At 44.8% G+C, this 25,141-nt stretch overlaps 1 protein-coding gene across 1 annotated transcript in view; it reads right to left on the minus strand.

Moving 5' to 3' along the window:
* Nucleotides 1-730: 730 nt before the first annotated feature.
* The window catches only part of LOC126355721 (mucin-2-like), a 93,614-nt gene continuing 69,203 nt past the window's right edge, over nucleotides 731-25,141 (minus strand). The window contains exon 2 of the mRNA XM_050006088.1: nucleotides 731-865. Coding sequence (XP_049862045.1) covers nucleotides 731-865 — 135 coding nt within the window. The remainder of the gene's footprint in view (nucleotides 866-25,141) is intronic.

The raw sequence follows: 25,141 nt of genomic DNA on the forward strand, positions 1-25,141 counted from the left end.
TGGCTTTGGGGTTACCTGAAGTCGCAAGTGTATCGTTATCGACCGACATCTCTAGGGATGCTGAAAGACAACATCCGACGCCAATGCCTCAACATAACTCCGGACATGCTTTACAGTGCTGTTCACAACATCATTCCTCGTCTACAGCTATTGTTGAGGAGTGATGGTGGACATATTGAGCATTTCCTGTAAAGAACATCATCTTTGCTTTGTCTTACTTTGTCATGCTAATTATTGCTATTCTGATCAGATGAAGCGCCACCTGTCGGACATTTTTTGAACGTTTGTATTTTTTTGGGTTCTAAGAAAACCCCTTGTAATTCCAAGCAAGTGTGTCAATTTGTACCTCTCTATCTACATTATTACGTGATTTATTTAGTTTTCAAATTTATACTGACATTTTGATCACCCGGTGTAATGGGAAGCATCCGCTGCAGTGCTCTTCTCCGTGCTTTTCAGAGTGCAGACAGGCAGGTGTGGCTGCAGAAGTACGTGTGCACCGCCTCGCCGCTCCTCAGACCGGGACCGTGGGAGGACACAGAGGCAACACAAATACGCAGCCGGGCCGCGTGTGGCGGTCTGCGGCCGCCCCCGCAAGTTATCCCCCGTAATGGAAAGATAACAGCGCCGGCCGCAGCTGACTTTGGCCGCCCCACCCGGGCACGGCCTCCTCCCACGCGATCGGCGCCGGCGTGTAATCCGTTCATTACACATTCTCTCGCCGGCCGGCTTAGCGCGCCATTGGCGGCGCCGAACACGAGATAGCGGCGGCGCTTGAGCCCGCTCCCGGCCGGGGCATCTGCCGCTGTATAACAGCGCCTCCGCCCGTGCACACCGCTGCCTCTTCACGCCGGAGTTCCACCGGCTGCAGCGTAAGAAATAACGCAGCGTTAATCCTTTGCGGCTTTGCCGTGGGGACGGGAACGTTCACAACGCTGTCGAAAATCTGGTAGCTTGTTGCGAACCAAACGGCATACAGTCAAAATCTGCTCAAAGGAGATATCAGCACATTATCAGGCTAAAGACAACGCGTCAGGAAGATTAATTCTCCCACGCGAAACCTCTACGACCTGATTCCTACTACCAGTCGCAATAAAAGGCAGTTTATTCGTCAAACGACCGGTTTCGGGCTTGCGCCCATCTTCAGGTGTTTATACATTCATTTACATGTTTGTACTGTTGGAGATCACTGTATAAATACAAAAAATTATTTGCTCGTGACTACACAAATATAAGTGGGACTACTGTAATTGGTAAGGCAGCATTTAACGAAAATATATCTGTACTTACAAAAGATGATACACCATTATTACAGTAATGCTGTGATGATAGTTTTGCCACTTAGTTACACACTTATGGTCAATTTCACGTCCATATATCAGTTATACCTCCATATTACACTATTATCACGTGCACTCGTGAAATACACTATGTCTATATACAAACATGTGGGCTGTGGTAAAAGAACTTAGATGTAGCAGCCAAAGAACTTAGCCACAGGAAGTGCAAAGGTGTTGCATGTATAGAAATTTAAAAAGCTATTATACACCGCGACATTTCTTAACACACATTATGAAATTTTTTGGTTCACATTTTTGACGGAAAACTTAGATCTAGGAAGTACAATGTTGTTATATACACTCCTGGAAATGGAAAAAAGAACACATTCACACCGTTGTGTCAGACCCACCATACTTGCTCCGGACACTGCGAGAGGGCTGTACAAGCAATGATCACACGCACGGCACAGCGGACACACCAGGAACCGCGGTGTTGGTCGTCGAATGGCGCTAACTGCGCAGCATTTGTGCACCGCCGCCGTCAGTGTCAGCCAGTTTGCCGTGGCATACGGAGCTCCATCGCAGTCTTTAACACTGGTAGCATGCCGTGACAGCGTGGACGTGAACCGTATGTGCAGTTGACGGACTTTGAGCGAGGGCGTATAGTGGGCATACGGGAGGCCGGGTGGACGTACCGCCGAATTGCTCAACACGTGGAGCGTGAGGTCTCCACAGGACATCGACGTTGTCGCCAGTGGTCGGCAGAAGGTGCACGTGCCCGTCGACCTGGGACCGGACCGCAGCGACGCACGGATGCACGCCAAGACCGTAGGATCCTACGCAGTGCCCTAGGGGACCCCACCGCCACTTCCCAGCTAATTAGGGACACTGTTGCTCCTGGGGTATCGGCGAGGATCATTCGCAACCGTCTCCATGAAGCTGGGCTAAGGTCCCGCACACCGTTAGGCCGTCTTCCGCTCACGCCCCAACATCGTGCAGCCCGCCTCCAGTGGTGTCGCGACAGGCGTGAATGGAGGGACGAATGGAGACGTGTCGTCTTCAGCGATGAGAGTCGCTTCTGCCTTGGTGCCAATGATGGTCGTATGCGTGTTTGACGCCGTGCAGGTGAGCGTCACAATCAGGACTGCATACGACAAGGCACACAGGGCCAACACCCGGCATCATGGTGTGGGGAGCGATCTCCTACACTGGCCGTACACCTCTGGTGATCGTCGAGGGGACACTGAATAGTGCATGGTACATCCAAACCGTCATCGAACCCATCGTTCTACCATTCCTAGACCTGCAAGGGAACTTGCTGTTCCAACAGGACAATGCACGTCCGCATGTATCCCGTGCCACCCAACGTGCTCTAGAAGGTGTAAGTCAACTACCCTGGCCAGCAAGATCTCCGGATCTGTCCCCCATTGAGCATGTTTGGGACTGGATGAAGCGTCGTCTCACGCGGTCTGCACGTCCAGCACGAACGCTGGTCCAACTGAGGCGCCAGGTGGAAATGGCATGGCAATCCGTTCCACAGGACTACATCCAGCATCTCTACGATCGTCTCCATGGGAGAATAGCAGCCTGCATTGTAGCGAAAGGTGGATATACACTGTACTAGTGCCGACATTGTGCATGCTCTGTTGCCTGTGTCTATGTGCCTGTGGTTCTGTCTGTGTGATCATGTGATGTATCTGACCCCAGGAATGTGTCAATAAAGTTTCCCCTTCCTGGGACAATGAATTCACGGTGTTCTTATTTCAATTTCCAGGAGTGTTTATGAAGTTACTCAAAGCTATTACAAATTTAATGAAATAAAAAATGACAGCTAGAACTGTTGCCCTCTGGTTGCTCCTCTCCTCTCCCATCCCTGCCCCCTGCCACGCCTTCACTGTTGTGTCCCCCCTATCCTCCATCTCTACACCCTTCATATCCTTTCGTAAGGTGGCTTCCGTCAACTCCCCCTCCCGGATGATACCCTCTCTCCCTCCATTTATCCCTCCTATCAACTCTGATTCTCATGTCCCCCTCCTTTCCTCTCTCCTTTGCCTGGGCTCCCTCTCCCCCCTTTTTTCCCCGCCTAACCTCTCTCTGCCTCTCTTCTGCCCCTCCCCCCCCCCCCCCAAGTCCTTTTGCATTCCCCTCCTCAGCCTTTCACCACTTCCTGTTGCGTCTGCCCCCCCCCCACTCTTATGAGTCCTCGTCCTCCAGCAGCTCCTTCCTCCCTGTCCCCCCCCCCACTTCGGTTTTCCTCTCCTTCCCCCCTTTTTCTTCCCATCATCCGTCCAGGTTTCCCCCCATCTGCCCTCAGCTGTCGTGTGTCATATTTGTGCCAACTTTTTAGTGCAGTTTTCAAGTGTTCAGTGTTGTGCGTCTTTCCAAAGTGTTGCAAACACAACTCATGCTGTCGCTTGCTGTGATTTTTATATCTCTTACGAACAGAAACCAGACTGTCGCCGTGTTTTTATTGTCTGTCTATTATTTGTACCTATCTACTTCCTGTGTATTTATTAGCATCACCAACCCTTTGTTTTATGTTTAAAGTTCTACAATTTTCCGCCATTTTACCATTTAATTCACTGATGCTATCGCCTGATTTTATTATCTATTATATTCATTTAAAAAAAAAAAACAAATTCTGTAGACTGAAGAGCAGTTTACTAAGCAGCTGCCAGCCCTCCCCCTTCGGGGGGAATTGAAACTCAATAAAGGACATAAAAAAGACTGACGAAGCAAATACACTCCTGGAAATTGAAATAAGAACACCGTGAATTCATTGTCCCAGGAAGGGGAAACTTCATTGACACATTCCTGGGGTCAGATACATCACATGATCACACTGACAGAACCACAGGCACATAGACACAGACAACAGAGAATGCACAATGTTGGCACTAATACAGTGTATATCCACCTTTCGCAGCAATGCTGGATGTAGTCCTGTGGAACGGCTTGCCATGCCATTTCCACCTGGCGCCTCAGTTGGACCAGCGTTCGTGCTGGACGTGCAGACCGCGTGAGACGACGCTTCATCCAGTCCCAAACATGCTCAATGGGGGACAGATCCGGAGATCTTGCTGGCCAGGGTAGTTGACTTATACCTTCTAGAGCACGTTGGGTGGCACGGGATACATGCGGACGTGCATTGTCCTGTTGGAACAGCAAGTTCCCTTGCAGGTCTAGGAATGGTAGAACGATGGGTTCGATGACGGTTTGGATGCACCATGCACTATTCAGTGTCCCCTCGACGATCACCAGAGGTGTACGGCCAGTGTAGGAGATCGCTTCCCACACCATGATGCCGGGTGTTGGCCCTGTGTGCCTCGGTCGTATGCAGTCCTGATTGTGGCGCTCACCTGCACGGCGCCAAACACGCATACGACCATCATTGGCACCAAGGCAGAAGCGACTCTCATCGCTGAAGACGACACGTCTCCATTCGTCCCTCCATTCACGCCTGTCGCGACACCACTGGAGGCGGGCTGCACGATGTTGGGGCGTGAGCGGAAGACGGGCTAACGGTGTGTGGGACCGTAGCCCAGCTTCATGGAGACGGTTGCGAATGATCCTCGCCGATACCCCAGGAGCTACAGTGTCCCTAATTAGCTGGGAAGTGGCGGTGCGGTCCCCTACGGCACTGCGTAGGATCCTACGGTCTTGGCGTGCATCCGTGCGTCGCTGCGGTCCGGTCCCAGGTCGACGGGCACGTGCACCTTCTGCCGACCACTGGCGACAACATCGATGTACTGTGGAGACCTCACGCCCCACGTGTTGAGCAATTCGGCGGTACGTTCACCCGGCCTCCCGCATGCCCACTACACGCCCTCGCTCAAAGTCCGTCAACTGCACATAGGGTTCACGTCCACGCTGTCGCGGCATGCTACCAGTGTTAAAGACTGCGATGGAGCTCCGTATGCCACGGCAAACTGGCTGACACTGGCGGCGGCGGTGCACAAATGCTGCGCAGCTAGCGCCATTCGACGGCCAACACCGCGGTTCCTGGTGTGTCCGCTGTGCCGTGCGTGTGATCATTGCTTGTACAGCCCTCTCGCAGTGTCTGGAGCAAGTATGGTGGGTCTGACACACTGGTGTCAATGTGTTCTTTTTTCCATTTCCAGGATTGTAATTGTGACAGCTGCCCTCCGCTAGACTGAATGTCGCCATGTGGCGCCACGGACACTTTATGCGCTAACGATAATATACACTGGTCTGCAAAACTTATTGACGGAAGTAACTTACGGATTCTGTGTCATTGCCAAGTAATACAGCGACATGGAGTTCGGAGTGAGATACGACCTACTACAGTAAAGTACAGTTAACTGAAAAAAACACACAGTTAGACGAACAGAAATGACAGTTTTATTCAAAGACGATAGTTGACAATGAAGTCCGCGTGAGTCATGTCCGTTCCGATAGCATGCCCTGGTATATAGGCAGCTCTCTGGGGTAGGTTTAGTCAGGAGCCAACACCTGAAGTGGACCAGATTTTTTTTGTTATAGGATGAAAAGTGGCGGTGGCACTTGGTTCTTTTTTTTTTTAGTTCCATTTTATTAAAGGGTTTTCAAAAAGAAAAGAAAATGTAAAATAAAAAATAAAAAAAATAGCTGAACGGTCAGCGTGTTGGAATGCCACGCACAGGAGTCTGGGTTCGATTCCCGGCTGGGGCGGGAGATTTTCTCCCCTCAAGGACTAGGTGTTGTGCTGTCGTCATCATCATTCCACTCCTGTTGTCGACGCGCAAGTCGCCCAATGTGGCGTCGCACCTACTAAGACTCGCACTTGGCGACCGAACTTCCCACATGGGAACTCCCGGCCAACTGACACCATACCCTCATTTTCACTTTTACTGTGATTCATAATGGCCCCTGGACATTACAAATGGCGGGACTTGGTTCATAATAGCCTGTGCCCACAGACGTCAATGCATGCCCTGCACTGTGCTCCCACACTGGCTACAAGGCCGGTAAGGAGTCCTCGTGGCAGGACGTTCCACTGCTCCACCTGCACGGCTCACAACAGGTGGATGGTCCTTGGCGCATGTGGGCCTGCTGCGATTGTCGCCAAAGGATTCCACAAATGTTCGATGGGATTCAAGTGGGGGGAAGTGATATGCCAATCCATTCGACGAACGTCAGCTAGTTTCCAGAGCTCAGCCGCCTGCGCTGTTAAATGCATTAGCACATTGTCTTCCATAAAAACGAAGTCAGAGCCAAACGCACCCTTTAAGACACGAGTGCTATGTTACACTAGTGTTGCCCAGTGACCGTTCCATGTTCAAAGATTTGGAACTCTGTACACTCATTACGTCTCCGCACACCAAAACACCTGCAACACCAAAATGATTATGTTCGACAATGCTAGACGAACCATCATATGGCGAGAGAGGTAACACTTAGTGCATCTAATAACATTATCGAACTTGATAGCTTTGGTGATCCACGTGTTATGGTGAGGGGAGGCATTATGTTGCAGGGGTTTACTGACTTCCAAATCTTTGCACACGGTGCACTCTCCATTCAATGTTATTGAGCCATTGTGTCCTTCACCATGTGAATCTTTTCAGGGGTGTATTCGGCCTTAGTTTTATTTATGTATTTATTTATTGGATAATAATATGTGACCGCATCAAACAGCGCAGATGGACAGATGGAGTAGATCTTGCAACGAGGGCATGGCCTGCCCATTCCCTCGACTTAAATGCCACGGACCACGTCTGGGATGAGTTGAGAAGACGAATTCTGGCATGTCTGCATTCATCAAAGATCCTACAGCAGTTGCCATCCGCGCTGGAGGAATGGAACCTACAATAATTCCTCATCAAACTTGTGGCCAACATGGAAGCACGTTGCACAGCTTACATTGCCGTCCGTAGTCATCACGCACCCTTGAGGACCATCATGAACTGCAGTGACAATTATCGCCTTTGAATAAAAGTGTCATTTCTATGCCTCTCATTGCTTCTGTACTGTACTGTAGCACTTCTTTCTGTGTACGGTCCAACTTTTGTCTTGCTTTGTCACGCGGCAAAGCCACATCATGCAAGAGTTTGTAAGAGGTCCTAGAGTAAGGAATTTATTGCTAGCGCACTCGAGCAGATGTAATTTCGATGGATTGCTCACGCGCTGCCTGCGGTATGTAAGCTGTAAGAGAATCTCAGACCAGAGAGCAGTGTTGGCTGCAGTAAGAGCAGGGTCAGTAGGAGTAGAAGTAAGTAGTAGCGAGCAGTCTGGTGTGTCGAGTTAGCTGGGCCGGTCGTGGGGAGCGATGGCGGTGCATGAGCGATGTAGTATAAGGTAATTTTGTTAAACTAAATTTGTAATATTGTTACATCAATTCCCACGTAAATGTTTCAAAAAATCTTTTAATAATAATCTTTTTTATATAATTAAGTTTTTGACTATCGTTCATCTGAACTTAAAAAATTTACTAATTTCTGCAATCCATGGTCATCCCGATTATCGTAAAGAAAATTCAGTCGTTTCATTTTATACATGACAAATCTATAGGCCAGCACTGCACTGGGCTGCGCCAAAAAAATTTCTTACAGGAGCAGGATTGTAAAGAAGCATTTGACAAAGGGGCCGGTTCCTGGAATCGAGCACCTCGCAAACGGCGAAGCTAGTCCAATTTCACGTATTAATGTCGTGTAGAGCTATGAAGAACTTGGTGAATGACGCTGAAATCAGGAGTAGGCGACAAGATGGTGGACGTCCGCATCTCAGCACAGAGCTTGGATATCGGAAGCTTGCCAGCTCTGTTCGATAGGAGAAGCGGCGATACGTCGCAGGCCTACAAGGCGGACGCAGGCACAAGTTGTGACGCCGGAAATGCATATCCTCCTATTTCCATCTATTGTACTCTAAATTTTTTCCTTATTTCGTTACCTGAAGATATGACATTTCTGTGTCTTTATATACTGTAATTGTTTTACTATATATATATATATATATATATATATATATATATATATATATATATATATATATATATATATATAATTGGTTTGTTTTGTTAAATACTATTTGTATTTTTACGCTAGGGAAAACTATGCTATCGAACGATTACATCGATAGGTCGTGTGGAAAGCCAAAGTCTTTAGGATCTTTGGTAGTGTTAACTCCGCCGCGTGGAGTGCGGGCAGAGCAGAGACTGGCTGGAGTAGGGCGGTGGAGCCGGTGTGTTGAGTGACGCTCCCGCGATTTGCCGCGGTTTCAGGGTTTGGCAGCATGTAATTGCACTCGACTTGCTATGGTAGTTTCTGACACGGTGTCGCGGACGGGAAACATCAGCTGGCACACATCAAGAGCCCATTTCGCCTGGTGACCGTGTCGAGAAGAATACGCACCAACATCCAGCTTCTGCAACAGCGACGGCCGACAATGAGTGATTGTTACCATCTCCTCGATCGACGACTTCAAATCTTCAATCAACCAACAAAGAAGACTGAAAGCACATAAAGTTTTAGAACTGTATGGCAGGCCTCAGTTGTTCCCGCCATTCCATTAGCATCACTAAAATACAGCAACTTAGCATGAACCTTTGTTGATCACTGTCCCAATTTCATTACCAAGCAGCGTCCCTTCCTTTTCCGAAATGTATCGTTTAAATTCAAACACCAACATTAAAGTAATATCATTCCATTTCACTGCTTCAATTTCAAAGTTCAGTTAAAGTATTCATAGCTGGCAACAATATTTAGATTACACAAGCAGAAATTAAGTGTGCGAGTTTTGGGACCATATTTTAGCTTACCTGTGATTGCAGCTCAGCTTGGTACGTACTAAATTTTGCTATTGTTAATTGTTCAAAATCATTTAATTCAAGTGCAAACTTAATTCTTTTATTTCTAAATTGCGTAGATTCAAGCAGCTTTTGGGGTGATTGTTGAGGTACCTGAAGACTAACCTTATTTTATTGAATTTCGTAGTGCTTCAGAAACAAAGTTCACTATTAATTTCAGTCACTAAATTAACTTTCAATTTTCCGGTTTTATTAATTCTTTTGCTAAATTAAGTCAGAGTGTAGCGAAATTTATTACTTCTCACAAACATTCAGTTTTCACACAACACATGTCAACCTTCAGTTGCCACGCTTTTAGTGCTAATTATATGTGCAATAACCTTCCTTTTTCAGTTATTATAGTAGTTGTCCATAGGACTGGCGACCGTAATTTTCCCCAAATCTCAAATATCTAATGAACGCCAGTTAATTGTTAACGTAACAACCGCGCATTTACTTTCCTTATTAACTTTACCCTTTTTCAAAATTAATTTCCACAAATTTCATTTGCATTTTTCCTTTCATTGAGATGTAACCCTTCCTCCCTATTTACCGACAGATTAACTTCGGTGACGATTGCTTTTCCCAAATTTCCATTAGGTACAAGCGGTTTAGTTTTTCACTGTCATTAAGGTCGGTAAGTGAGGGGGAGGTTACAAAGTGTTTTGGAGTACAACCTTCGGCGCACATTACTGAACCTGGGCCCCACAGCAGATGGCCCGTATACGTTCCCATGTTGACCTAACGACATCATCAGTTACGACTGCAGTGATCACGGAACCATAGAGATTGGACCGTGGATAAATGGAGAAGTTGGTCGGATGGATGGAGTTTCGTGCTGCACCATGCCGATGGTCGTGTCCGAATGCGCCAACACCGAGACTCAAGGCTGTTCGAAACACGCTCCATATAACGGACGCAGGCCGGTGGAGCAGTTTGGCTCCCGTGTGGCTTTTAGTATTAATCGAAGTGCACCGTGTCAGCTGCGTACTACGTCAACATTATTGCGATCTGATGTCTTGGCCACCAAATTTGCCTGATCTGGACCGCATAGAACAAGTCTGGGATGCTATCCGGTGCTGGCTACACGCCCGCAAACAACCGTTCGTAATTTAGCAGAAAGCTGTGCTTAAAAATCTTGTGCCACACATCTCCAGAAACCTTCGACAGACGTGTTCAGTCCCACTCTTTATCAGTTTTGTATTGCCTTTGATCTGTGGAACAACACACCATTAGGCAGCTGGTCATAATGTTTTATCTCTTCAGTGTACTCTGGTTTTCAAAAACCCACGATGTTTTAGATTAGCTCATAACAATGTTTCTCCCCTTTTTTGACTGTGAGAGGTAGAAGATTTTGAAAGGTGTGGATGATTACCGTGTACGTGTCATTAGTTGGTGATAGTACGCCGAAACGTGTATTTACCAGTTGTAAGTGGGCTGCTTCTGTGTTGGCAGCGTTGTGTAGCGCCTTGCATTGGATCTCTGACTGCGCTTTCTTTGTAAGAGACTCTGTGGCTGATTGGACTCGTTGTTGGACGTTAATCGCCAGTATTGTTGGGCAGTTGGAAGTTAGTCGCGATCAGTGATGGAAGTACTGGGCAATTGGAGATGAACAGCCAGCAGTGATGGATGTTCAATGTGAGAAGTTAGCATTGATGGAGGGTAGAGGTCTGAGGTGTTAGCGTAGGCTAACGATCTGGAAGTATCCGAATTGGAGATTGAAAATTATTCATGATTATATACCTTTGTACGGGATGTCAATGACGATTTATATTCGTGTTTCAACTGGATGTCACATTGATAAGGTAAAACAATACATTATTTGGTTTGCAACAAAATCTTTCCTTTGCTAACCACATGCCTATTAGTAGTAAGTGGCTTTAGTAGAATCTTTTATTTAGCTGTCAGTATTGGCGCTCGCTGTTATGCAGTAGTTCACGTAATGAAGATTTTTGTGAGGTAAGTGCTTAGTGAAATGTATAGATTATTGTCACGATTGCTTCTTATTCAGGGCCATTCTTTTGTATTAATTATTTGAAGTCAGATGGAATTTTTTTTTTTTTTTTTTGAGCACTCAAATTGCGTTGCTCAAGAATACTGTGGGTCAGTGTTGAGATGATAAGAAAAAGCAAAGAGAATGTAGGCTCAGTACGTTCAGTTTCACTCAGCTGTTTCAGAATCAAATAGCGTAAAAGTTTCATCTTCTCAGTCATTCAGCAGTTTAAGTACAGACACACACATTTAAATAAAGAAGTTTCACAGTTTTCGTGGATAGAGTGCGACCAACACAGTTCTTTCTTGAAATTATGCTTACTGTATAATACTGTGACTGTATGTTAACCGAATATATATAAAGATAACTGCGACTGGTAAATAATGAAATATATGTTTATGTCCATAAAGTATTTTTCTACACTTTTCAGGCTCATCTTATGGTGGAAGAAGTTGCATATCTGTGTTTGTAGAGCTGGATGTTGGTATGCGGCAATATGGGCGTATTGGCGCTAAAGTCCACGTGGCAGCTTTCATTTTCAAGGCTTATTGCCCACTGGATTAATCAATATTCATTATAAACACTGCGTGTCTCGAGAAATCCACCAGCATCCATAATAAGCTGCACAAATCATTAAAAGCACAAGCTGGATGATGGCCGATATTCCACTTCGTCAATAGCACGCACTATTTTGTGTTGACTGTGGTATTCTGCGGTACTTCTTCCAGGACTCCAGACATGTGTCCGCCAACGGACAAAAAATTTATTTCCTAAATATATTTTTTCGAAGCGTTAATAAAGACTTCATGGAAACTTCGTGACTCCCTCTCGTAACGTCGGAGTTCTTACGTGTAACTACATGACACAGACTCACCAACAGAAATTTTCCATCACCCCTTTATTTCGAAATTCATAGCACGTAAAACGAAACTGCCCCTAAGGCATGCATACACATTCATCTGGAATGTGTCCAGACCACAAATTCAAAAAAACCAACATTTGTGTAACGGGAACACACATGAAGGGATTCAGCCACAATGGGTGCACGCCGAACACAGGAAGAACGTATGTACAGGAACAGTTGTAAATTGTCGTAGCTGCGTTGGGAAAGTACCAGAGCTTCAAGCGCTAATAGAAAGTACTGATACTCAAATCGTTATAGGCACTCAAAGCTGGCTAAAGCCGGACATAAGCTCAGCCGACATTTTTGCGAAGAACCTAACGATGTTCCAAAAGGATAGGCTAAACACGGTTGGCGGTGGCGTGTTTGTTGCAGGTGGAAGTAGTTTAACTTGACGCGAAATTGAAGTTCCTGTGAGTTGCTATGGGAAGAGGTCATTGTTGGCAACCGGATTAAAATAATAATTGGATCCTTTTAGCGACCTCCCAGTTCAGATGGTACAGTTGCTGAAAGGTTCAAAGAAAACTTGAGTTTGATTTCAAACATGTGCCCGACTCACGCGATTATAGTTGGTGTGACTTTAATTTACCCTCGATATGTTGGCGAAAATACATGTTTAATTCTGGAGGTTCGCATAAAACATCATCCAAAATTGTGCTAAAGGCATTCTCTGAAAATTATTTCGAGCAGTTAGTTCCTGAGCCCACGCGAATAGTAAACGGTTGTGAAAACACACTTGACCTCTTAGCAACAGATAATCCTGAGTTAATAACGAGCATCAAAACCGATTCAGCAATTAGTGAACACAGGGTTGTCGTAGCGAGGTTGAATATTGTAACCCCCAGATCCTCCAAAAATAAAATAAAAATATACCTGTTCAAAAAATCAGATAAAAATTCACTTGACGCCTTCCTGAGAGACAATCTCCACTCCTTCCAAATTAGTGATATAAGTGTAGACCAAATGTGGCTTGAATTCAGAGAAATAGTATCGGCAGCAATTGAGAGATTTATACCAAATAAACTAACAAACGACGGAGCTGATCCTCCTTGATAGACAAAACGGGTTAGAGCATTGTTGTAGAAACAACGAAACAAACATGCCAAATTTAAACACACGCAAAATCCCCAAGATCGGCGAACTTTTACAGAAGCTCGAAATTTAGCGTGGACTGCAATGCGGGATGCCTATGGTTCAAAGGGCTCTGAGCACTATGGGACTCAACTGCTGTGGTCATCAGTCCCCTAGAACTTAGAGCTACTTAAACCTAACTAACCTAAGGACATCACACACATCCATGCCCGAGGCAGGATTCGAACCTGCGACCGTAGCAGTCGCACGGTTCCGGACTGCGCGCCTAGAACCGCGAGACTACCGCGGCCGGCGCGAGATGCCTGGCAGAAAATCCAAAGAGATTCTGGTGGTATGTGAAGTATGTTAGCGGTAAGAAACAATCAATTCCTTCTCTGCGCGATAGCAATGGAGATACAATCGAAGACAGTGCTGCCAAAGCAGAGGTACTAAACACAGCCTTCCGAAATGCCTTCACAAAAGAAAACGAAGTAAATATTCCAAAATTCGAATCGAGAACAGCTCCCAACATGATTAACGTAGAAGTAAATATCCTCGGAGTAGTGAAGCAACTTAATTCACTTAATGAAAGCAAGTCTTCTGGTCCAGACTGTATACCATTTAGGTTCCTCTCAGAGTATGCTGATGCATTATCTCCATACTTCACAATCATATACAACCGTTCGCTCGACGAAAGATCTGTACCCAAAGACTGGAAAGTTGCACAGGTCACACCAATATTCTATAAAGGTAGTAGGAGTAATCCACTAAATTACAGGCGCATATCGATAACGTCGATATGCAGCTGGATTCTGGAACATATATTGTGTTGAAACATTATGAATTACCTCGAAGAAAACGGTCTGTCGACATGGGTTTAGAAAATATCGTTCTTGTGAAACGCAACTATCTCTTTATTCACATGAAGTGTCGAGTGCTACTGACAAGGGATTACAGTTCAATTCCGTATTTCCGGATTTCCAGAAGGCTTTTGACACTGTACCACATATGCGGCTCATAGTGAAATTGCGTGCTTATAGAATATCGTCTCAGTTATGTGACTGGATTTGTGACTTCCTGTCAGAGAGGTCACAGTTCGTAGTAATTGACGGAAAGCCATCGAGTAAAACAGAAGTGATTTCTGGCGTTCTCCAGAGTAGTGTTATAGGCCCTTTGCTGTTCCTTATCTATACAGGGTGTTACAAAAAGGTACGGCCAAACTTTTAGGAAACATTCCTCACACACAAATAAAGAAAATATGTTATGTAGACATGTGTCCGGAAACGCTTCATTTCCATGTTAGAGCTCATTTTAGTTTCGTCAGTATGTACTGTACTTGTGTTGACATGCGACTCATTGCTCTACAGTACTAGCATCAAGCACATCAGTACGTAGCATCATCATCACGAACGTGGTTTTGCAGTCAGTGCAATGTTTACAAATGTGGAGTTGGCATATGCCCATTTGATGTATGGATTAGCACGGGGCAATAGCCGTGGCGCGGTACGTTTGTATCGAGACAGATTTCCAGAACGACGGTGTCCCGACAGAAAGACGTTCGAAGCAATTGATCGGCGTGTTAGGGAGCACGGAACATTCCAGCCTATGACTCACGACTGGGGAAGACGTAGAACGACGAGGACACCTGCAATGGACGAGGCAATTCTTCGTGCAGTTGACGATAACCCTAATGTCAGCGTCAGAGAAGTTGCTGCTGTACAAGGTAACGTTGACCACGTCACTGTATGGAGAGTGCTACGGGAGAAGGAGTTGTTTCCGTACCGTGTACAGCGTGTGCAGGCACTATCAGCAGCTGTTTGGCCTCAACGGGTACACTTCTGCGAATGGTTCATCCAACAATGTGTCAATCCTCATTTCAGTGCAGATGTTCTCTTTACGGATGAGGCTTCATTAAACGTGATCAAATGTTAAATTTGCACAATCAACATGTGTGGGCTGACGAGAATCCGCATGCAACTGTGCAATCACGTCATCAACACAGATTTTCTGTGAACGTATGGGCAGGCATTGTTGGTTATGTCTTGATTGGGCCCCATGTTCTTCCACCTATGATCAATGGAGCACGTTATCATGATTTCATACGGGATACTCTACCTGTGCTACTAGAACATGTGCCTCTACAAGTACGACACAACATGTGGTTCATGCACAATGGAGCTCCTGCACATTTCAGTCGAAGTGTTCGTACGCTTCTCAACAACAGATTCGGTGACCGATGGATTGGTAGAGGCGGACCAATTCCATGGCCTCCACGCTCTCCTGACCTCAACACTCTTGTCTTTCACTTATGGGCGATTTAAAAGCTCTTATTTACGCAACCCCGGTACCAACTGTAGAGACCCTTCGTGCTCGTATTGTGGACGGCTGTGATACAATACGCCATTCTCCAGGGCTGCATCAGCGCATCAGGGATTCCATGCGATGGAGGGTGGATGCATGTATCCTCGCTAAAGGAGGACATTTTGAACATTTCCTGTAACAAAGTGTTTGAAGTCACGCTGGTACGTTCTGTTGCTGTGTGTTTCCATTCCATGATTAATGTGATTTGAAGAGAAGTAATAAAATGAGCTCTAACATGGAAGTTAAGCGTTTCCGGACACATATCCACATAACATATTTTCTTTGTTTGTGGGTGAGGAATGTTTCCTGAAAGTTTGGCCGTACGTTTTTGTAACACCCTGTATAAACGATTTAGGAGTCAATCTGAGGAGCCGTCTTAGGTTGTATGCAGATGACGCTGTAGTTTATCGACTAATAAACTCATCAGAAGATAAAGGTAAACTGAAGAACGATATAGAAAAAGATACCTGAATGGTGCGGAAACTGGCAGTTGACCCAAAATAACGAAAAGTGTGAGGTCATCCACATAAGTGCTAAAAGGAATTCGTGAAACTTCGGTTACACGATAAACCAGTGAAATATAAAGGCCGCAAGTTCAACTATATGCCTACGTATTGCAGTTACGCATAACTTAAATTTGAAGGAACACATAAAAAGTGTTGTGGGGAAGGCTAACCAAAGACTGCGTTTTATTGGCAGGACACTTGGAAAATGGTAACAGATCTACCAAGCAGGCTGCCTACACTACGCCTGTCCGTCCTCTTTAAGAATACTGCTGCGCGGTGTGAATTATTCAGGTCTGGGCTGGACTTCATTAAAAGAAAGGCGTTTTTCGTTGCGACGGATTCTTCTCACGAAATGACAATCCCAACTTTTTCCTCCGAATGCGAAATTATTTTGTTGACACTGACATACCTAGGGAGAAATGATCACGATAATAAAATAAGGAAAATCAGACCTCGTACGGAAAGAAATAGGTGTTCGTCCTTTCCGCGGGAAATGCGAGATTTGAATAAAATAGAATTGTGAAGGTGGTTCGATGAATCCTGTGCGGGGGGGGGGGGGGGGGGGGGGGTGCGACACATGTTCGATTGGCTTCTTTACGTCCTGGGAACAGGCGGGCACCCCATTCTGGTGATCCTAGCATTCTGAAAGAACATCACGATGAGCGCGCGAGTTATTATCTGTCATGATGTCACCTAGGTATTGGCGATATGGTCACGCTCTTGGTTGCAGAATCTCGCCTTTGTACGGTAGAGTAGCGAGATTCGTCTCGAGAACCACGAGAGATGTACGGTAGCTCCATGTAATGCGATCCCACGCCACCTCTCGACCACCACCTTGTTGCACATGTGGTATACAATGTTGGAGGCGTTAAATGTTACCGTTTGTCCCCAAAGACGTTGTCTGCGATCATCAGTGTGCAAACAGATCCGAGATTCTTCCATTAGCAACACCCGGTGGTAGTCCTGGGCGCCGTCCTTTCTGTGTGGTTTCTCGCCCACCTCTAGCGGAGTCCACGGGGTCGTGATGTACGACCTGATGCTCGTCATTTTCGTCGTGACTAGAGATCACATCATGAAATCGTCCCTTAATGGTTTGATGCGATACATGACGTCCGCTAGTCTCTTCGAACGTCGAATTCCGTTCTGAAGCACTCAGCCCACGGCTCATTTCACTCAAAATCTGTAGATATTGATCATCCTGTGCACCTGCCGAACGTGGGCAGCCTCTGCGGTGTAAGTCCTGGAGCTACGTCTCGAATGGAGTCGATTCCATGTCCTGTCAAGCCTTCTGCGCGTTAACTTGATGATACTCCTCCGTGGCATGAACGATTTTCACTTTATTGCTCCACAGGCGCCTCTAATACGTTCCCACTGCTGTTTAAATTTCAACTGAAATGGTGCAATCAGTTGGAGTGAAGCTCTCTACCCGTAGGTAACGCTCATGTTAACCTATATGTACATTTACAAACAACATCACAGGTGACCTTCCGATCGGTGCAGGAACAGTCACATTAACAACAAACCTGTATGACATATCGGAATGGTGCAACACTTTCGTTGACGTGTGCAGATAGAAATCTCGTGTTCAGTCAGTTAGCAGTAAACGCTTTCCCAGTGTACAGATAGTTTTTTAAGACTTTTCCATCTTACATAATGTCTGTTACTTGGAAGAGTTCAATGTTCTTTCGCCAGCGTACGTCTGGAGATAGAGATAAGACTGTGCCGACATATTTTCGTAGAGCGCCATCGTCATGCGGTAGTCCTCCCGAAATTTCATGGATGTATCAGTCAATGTAGATAAACAAATTTCCAAAACACTCATATATCATTACGAGCATATCCTGTAATGTCCTGACGGTAAACAGCCGATTTCGTCGGGAATAATGATTGTGTTGGTTGCGAGGGGGGTAAGGTATTATGAAAACTTTAGAATGTAGTTGTCAGTAGCTAATCGACTGAATTAACATTCTTTATCTTGTTGTAATGTTCCCTTCGTTACTTTTTCTGCTATTCGGACAGTTATCAAGAGAGGGAATGTCTTTCTTAATAATCATAAAGTGATTCATTATTGCGGTCATAATCGACACTCGTAAAAATAGATATTGTGGATGTCTACAGAATAAGAAATTTGGTTGACAGATTGCATTCCTGTTTTCTGCTCTCAGTATTTTATATTTGCATGTCCAAATACTCCTTCACACAATAGATTTCCGTGTCAAAGATTTTAATAATGGTTCAAATGGCTCTGAGCACGATGGGACTTAACATATGAGGTCATCAGTCCCCTAGAACTTAGAATTACTTAAACCTAACTAATCTAAGGACATCACACACATCCATGCCCGAGGCAGGATTCGAACCTGCGACTGTAGCGGTCGCGCGGTTCCAGACTGTAGCGCCTAGAGCCGCTCGGCCACCCCGGCCGGCAAAGATTTTAATGCTAGACGCAGGTATGATAATGCATATAACAATCAATCGACAGACAACCCGTACAAGACATTACCCTGATGCTATTCAAATAATAACGAATAAAAGGTAATTTCAGATCTAAATCCCAAATCTATTTGCTTTTGTTTGGGCGGTAGTACGAGGGCATGCTGATAAGTAATGCCTATGGGTCTTTTACGTGAAAACTATTAAAGCTTTTGAAATAAAACAAACATTATTAACATTCAACATTTACATTCTTCATGTCTCACACTTATCTCTCCACCTAGTCGCCCTAGTGACGAACACATTTCTCCCAACGAGAGACTAATTTATTGATACCGTCACTATAGAATGTTTGACTTTCTTGACGGAGCAACAAGCTCACATCTACTTGCACCGCTTCATAACTGTCAAAGTGATGTCCTCAAAGGTGTTCTTAGAGTTGTGGAAACAGTAGACAATCGGATGGAACCAAGTCGGGACTGTATGGAGGATGATCGATGACAGTGAACCCAAGGCGTAGAATTGTTGGAGAATGTCGCAGCGCTCCCGTATGGTCTGGCGTTATCATGCTGAAGAAGAGCAAGCTCCATGTGTGTTCAAACTCTTCGGATTCGAAACTCGATTACGGCACGCTGTTTCTCAAGCACCCGCATAGTTATGTTACACTCTAATTCGTAGACACGAAAAATAAAGACGTAGAATGTTACTAACGTTTGTTTTATTTCAAAAACTTAAGCAGTTTTGACATAAAAATTCAGAGGAATTACTTTCCATCGCGCCCTCGTATTCTAGTCGGTGTCGAACCTGTTAAATTGTGTCTCTCTAAACGATAGGCTAAAAGGCTCAACATAATTTTTTATATTTTGAAAATTGTATTAATGACGAACAAAATATATATAAATTTATAGGAATCTGTTACTCTATCCCGTAGTTAACTTTTAATTCTTTGTTTGACTACACAGTCCCCCAGAAAAATGTATACACATTTTCAGGAACGAAAAGTATTACTTACGTGTTTATTTTACATTCAATAATTGATCACACATTTTGTACAACTTTCAGTTTAGCACATGGTTACTTTAAACATTCAAAATGTTCACCGTTGGCGGCTGTTCACGTAACAGAACGACGAGTAGTCGCCGTAACTACGTCAGCCAGTGTTACAGTGGAGACCGCTGCACACGTCGCTGTAGTCTCCTAGCAAAGTTCCTCCAGCGCGCGTGGCTTACGTCAATAGACGTTATCTCTCACAGTTCTCCACAAGTGAAAGTCCATAGGGTTAGATCTGGCGACCGTGGAGGGATCTCAATCGGCCCTCTTCGTCCAATCCAATAGCTCGGAAAATTGCCATCCAGGAAAGCTCGTACGGCTTGGTGGTAGTGTGGTGGCACCCCGCCCTGTTTTGGCAGACGACCTTTTCATCAGCTCAATAAGGCGCACGTATACCTGGCAAAATGGATGTGGTACACTTCTCCAGTGAAAGTAGCAGCAAAGAAAAGGGGTCCTACTGAGCCCCTAGATGATAGTCCACGCCACACATGAATCCCTGGTAAATTGATCACTTTATCCACATAAAAATGCGGACTTTCCGGCGCCCAGTACACACTGTTATGCCGATTCACGGCTCCATTAAGTTTTAATTGCGCCTCGCTACTCCACACTACCTTCTTCACAAATTGTTCCGTCACCAGTAACCATTTGCTGATACCATTCGCAAAATTGCACTCGGCGATCAGAAGCGTCGTCACTAATCGCGTGCAGTAATCGTGGAAAGTCAACTTTCCACTTCACGTCCGCCTCCGGTAGCTGAATGGTAGCCGGCACAGCAGCTCAGCGCGTCAGAGGGTTAGCTGCACTCTGTAATAAAGAAACTGAGTTAATGGATCAACGACGAACTGAAACGAGTGTCTTGCGACGTCCGCACCGAGCAGATGAAACGAACAAAAACGAACAAAATGAGATTTTAAAAAAACGGCCAGCGCGACAGAATGTCAAACCTAAGAGCCCGGGTTGGATTCGCGGCTGGGTCGGAGATTTTTCTCCCTTCAGGGACGGGGCGTTATGTTGTCATCATCATCATCATTTCATCCCCATCGATGCGCAAGTCGCCGAAGTGGCGTCAAATGGAAAGACTTGCACCAGGCGAACGGTCTACCCGACGGGAGGCCCTAGTCACATTTTTTCCACTTCGTAGTTGTCAGAATTCTCCGTACACTTGTACTGATAACCTCCACTTCACGTGCACATTGCCAAGCAGACTTCTGTGGAAAATTAGCAAACGTTTCAAACACGAGAGCCGATGAAGCAGGACTTGTAGCTGTACGCTGTCTTCCTGATATTCCTTTGTGAATATCACAAATCGTTCCATTCAATTCAAACTTGTCATTGATTCGTTTAATTGTTAGGCTGGTTGGAGGTTATGTTTCAAACTCCCGGCTCCACTAACGTTGCACTTCAACGGCAATATCAGACTTGAAAAACCACTTCACAATAAATTTTCGTTGCTCGAATGTCAAGAGTGCCCCAACCATCTTGTTTTCTCAATACCGAGGTGAAAGTAATAACATCTGTTGAACCAAGCACAATACTGCAACACACTCGCAACTCAAATCGAGCGACAATATCGATATCACGTTAGAGTCTGACAAAGAGTGCATACATTTTTCTGGCTGAATCTGTATTGTAGTTGTTCGTAACGTTATGTGAGTAAGACAAAGGTTGCCGCCACAGGGACATTTGAAAACAGTTTACAATACAACACACATTAATGTCCTCTGTCGCTGGCAATATTTCCTCATTCTCAAAATATAATCCAAACATCGATACAATACTAAAACCATACCCAATGGATTCAAAAACCTGAACGGTTTAACATAAATACAGAAGCAAATTCGAGCATTGAGCACCCTGTCACGTCTCATCACATCCATTCTACGTAGTAAAATTGAATTTAAATGTAAATTAATGAGCTTCATCTGCTAACTTTCTTTCCATTCAAGAGTATCTTAAAAGCGATTCTTAAAACCAAGGACTCGTTCCCGAAGCTTCTACGTAACATGATTCATGTAATAACAATAACAATATAAAAAACTCTCCTTCTGTGCCACACACCGCTACATGTGTTGCCTTCCCCCCCTCTCCCCCAACCCCCAAGTTTTCTTCACCACTCTCTAAAACCTCTGAATACAAATAAGGGTTGTGTAAAGCAAGATGAAACAGCACGTCATGATTATCGTTTTTTACTGTCGTTATGTCTTAATAAAAAACTGTTAATGAATATATAAGATGTCCTTATGCTCTTTATAGAAGTTACTGATTTAATACACAGTTCATCCCTACCTGTTGACAGGTATGTTGATCATTCGTTTTCTGTACTACGTTCCGTTACTTGTGAATTACGAACTTCCTAAGCTAAACCCATTTAATTCTTCGCAAAATCTGTAAATATGTATATATCATGATTTTTTTTCTTTTGTTACAGGACTGGTCATCTGCTGTCTATATCTTGATGGAGAAGAAGTGGAGCTGTCTGCTTATTTCATCAGGATGTTGTGGCAATGAACTGAATGTCATGTGTCTGACAAAAGGGTCCAGAATTACATACAACAATATCGTATGTTAGGTGTTAGAGGTAAGAGTGCAGATACTTCTATCCGTGACTGAAGAGGGTGCACTGATAAATATAACATCGGTATTTAGTTCGTTTGGAGACAAATAATTATGGCTATTAGGAGTAAAATATTTGCAGGTTGCTTAGTAGATCCCACTACATGTGGCAAGAGCAAGGCATTAATGTTTGTTTTCCCGTGGGCAGTAGGTCATCTGTTGAAATGTGGACATATGGATCTAAACGGTTAGTCTATACTGACAAGTGTAGTCCAATTAGTTGCGCAGTTATGACTGCGCAGAAAACATCAGGTAGTAAATTATATGATGCCTTTGTGGGGAAGAGGCCGGCCGCGGTGGTCTCGCGGTTCTAGGCGCGCAGTCCGGAACCGTGCGACTGCTATGGTCGCAGGTTCGAATCCTGCCTCGGGCATGGATGTGTGTGATGTCCTTAGGTTAGTTAGGTTTAAGTAGTTCTAAGTTCTAGGGGACTAATGACCACAGCAGTTGAGTCCCATAGTGCTCAGAGGCATTTGAACCATTTTTTTGTGGGGAAGACTGTCCACGGAAAACAAACAACTAGCACACTGAAGCAAGTACTTACTAAGGTACCAATGATCACAATATCTGCAGTTATACCCCTAAAACCATGTATAATCTACACATATGTAAATGTAGTAAAATTCGTCTCCTGACAGCGAACTGAACCGAGAATTGTCTGTGGCAATAATACTGACACGACACTGCCCTTCGAAGTGCTGGGCATACCTGTTGTTGTTGTGGTCTTCAGTCCAGAGACTGGTTTGATGCATCTCTCCATGCTACTCTATCCTGTGCAAGCTTCTTCATCTCCCAGTGCCTACTGCAACCAACATCCTTCTGAATCTGCTTACTGTATTCATCTCTTGGTCTCCCTCTACGATTTTTACCTCCACGCTGCCCTCCAATACTAAATTGTCGATCCCTTGATGCCTCAGAATATGTCCTACCCAGCTATCCCTTCTTCTGGTCAAGTTGTGACACAAACTTCTCTTCTCCCCAAACCTATTCAATACTTCCTCATTAGTTATGTGATCTACCCATGTAATCTTCAGCATTCTTGTGTAGCACCACATTTCGAAAGCTTCTATTCTCTTCGTGTCCAAACTATTTATCGTCCATGTTTCACTTTCATACATGGCTACACTCCATTCAAATACTTTCAGAAACGACTTGCTGACACTTAAAATTATACTCCATGTTAACAAATTTCTCTTCATCAGAAACGCTTTCCTTGCCATCGCCAGTCTACATTTTATACCCTCTCTACTTCGACGATCATCAGTTACTTTGATCCCCCAATAGCAAAACTCATTTACTACTTTAAGTCTCTCATTTCCTAATGTAATCCCCGAAGTTTTTATTTCTTCTCCATGGATATTAATTCCTATTCCTCATTTTTCTTTTGTTTTCTTTACTGCTTGCTCAATATACAGATTGAATTACATCGGGGACAAGCTACAACCCTGTCGCGCTCCCTTCCCAACCACTGCTTCCCTTACATATCTCTGGACTCTTATAACTGCCATCTGGTTTCTATACAATTTGCAAAGAGCCTTTCACTCCCTGTATTTTACCGGTGCCACCTTCAGATTTTGAAAGTGAGTATTCCAGTCAATATTGCGAAAAGCTTTCTCTAAGTCTACAAATGTTAGAAACGTAGGTTGCCTTTCCTTGATCTATTTTCTAAGATAAGTCGTAGCGTCAGTATTGCCTCACATGCTCCAACATACCTATAGTTTTTAATATTGGTCTCCATGCTGCCATCGCACTTGAACACATCGATAGTTACAACTGTAATCGAACGTGGTACGTTAATGATTTTTCCACTGCCCGCATGATACTCCTGTTGTGGACTCTGGTGCGTTGGTAGCCTGGATGGAGCCTCTCACTTCGAGGAAGGCAAGCTCACCGGGCAATATATTAGTCACCCCATCCCTAAAACAGCCACCCGGTCGGTTTACGGCGCTGTGGATGGATTAGAACTGGTTCCAAGCGATCATGTGCGCCTCCACGTGGAACCTGAGTCATGCCAGTGGAGTGGTGTGTGTGTGGAATCAGCACAGTGAACTGGATCCACGTGGGAACGTCACAGAAAAGAGTCATCGTGGTTGAACGCCCCCACCAACACACTGCGACGTTGTCCGATTTGTAGGTGTAAATGGGCTGTCCAACACGTCTATAGTAATGGCGCACCAGCCGCAGCCAGTCTAAGAACAAGGCGACAAATTAGTTCCCGACAGAGGCTGAATGTAACTGTCACGGCTTGTCGGTAATCAAAAAATCTAGTTTTTAAGTGTAACTGCAAGAGTAGGACTAAAAATTAATATGTTCATTGATATTAAGGGGAGGTTTATTATCTTTGGCCCGAAAAAAGTATGCCCTTTCAAAATTTTTTTCTTGGGATGTGTTATAGATACTAATGTCAAATTTGGTCAAAATGTTTATTGATATTTCGTCTACAAACTGGAATTTTTTCGACCGGAAATGTCTAAGAGAAAAGGCGGAAGTGCCGTCGGAACGAAACAAAATTTCGATGTAGACCTCCACAGCCGGTATGTCACAGGTCAACCGGCTCGTCTGAAATCAAAATTGAGTTGACGTTAGCGAAGTATATAAGATTCTTTAGGAGATGTACCTCGCTTAAGGTATTTGGACCATAGGAAACATAATGGCGGCCATTTGAAAAAAAGGGTTTTGTCCTCGATTTTTCGACTTCGTTGGCCAAGTAAAAATATTCACAGTTGATGAATCGGAATAAAAGTGGTACAACTCCTAGACAATTTAGTTAGCTTCGCCGGAAACAAAGAATCATGCCAATCTGTTGAGTAGATTTGAAGTTACCATACGGTGCGATAAAAAAAAGTCACTTCTAGAAAAATACGTTTGAAGTTTTGACTAGATATAAATACACTATTATGCAACGTTACGTTCAATCTGTCCATAAACTAGTCCTTCCTCTTCCTCACAGAGGGCGTTCTGCTCTATCTGGGCCATCCTGCGCTGCTCCAGAGCCGCTCGTACGGCCGGTGACGAGCGGTTTTCGGCCGCTCGAATCCGGTGGTCGTCCGAGTGCTTGGCGAACTGCGTCGAATAGAATACCAGGATGACGTCTACCGTTGTCACGGTCTTCAGAATTGCTGAATACCCTTCGCTGAAGCTGCTCAC

Source organism: Schistocerca gregaria, chromosome 3, assembly GCF_023897955.1.
Source record: "Schistocerca gregaria isolate iqSchGreg1 chromosome 3, iqSchGreg1.2, whole genome shotgun sequence".
Lineage (NCBI taxonomy): Eukaryota > Metazoa > Arthropoda > Insecta > Orthoptera > Acrididae > Schistocerca > Schistocerca gregaria.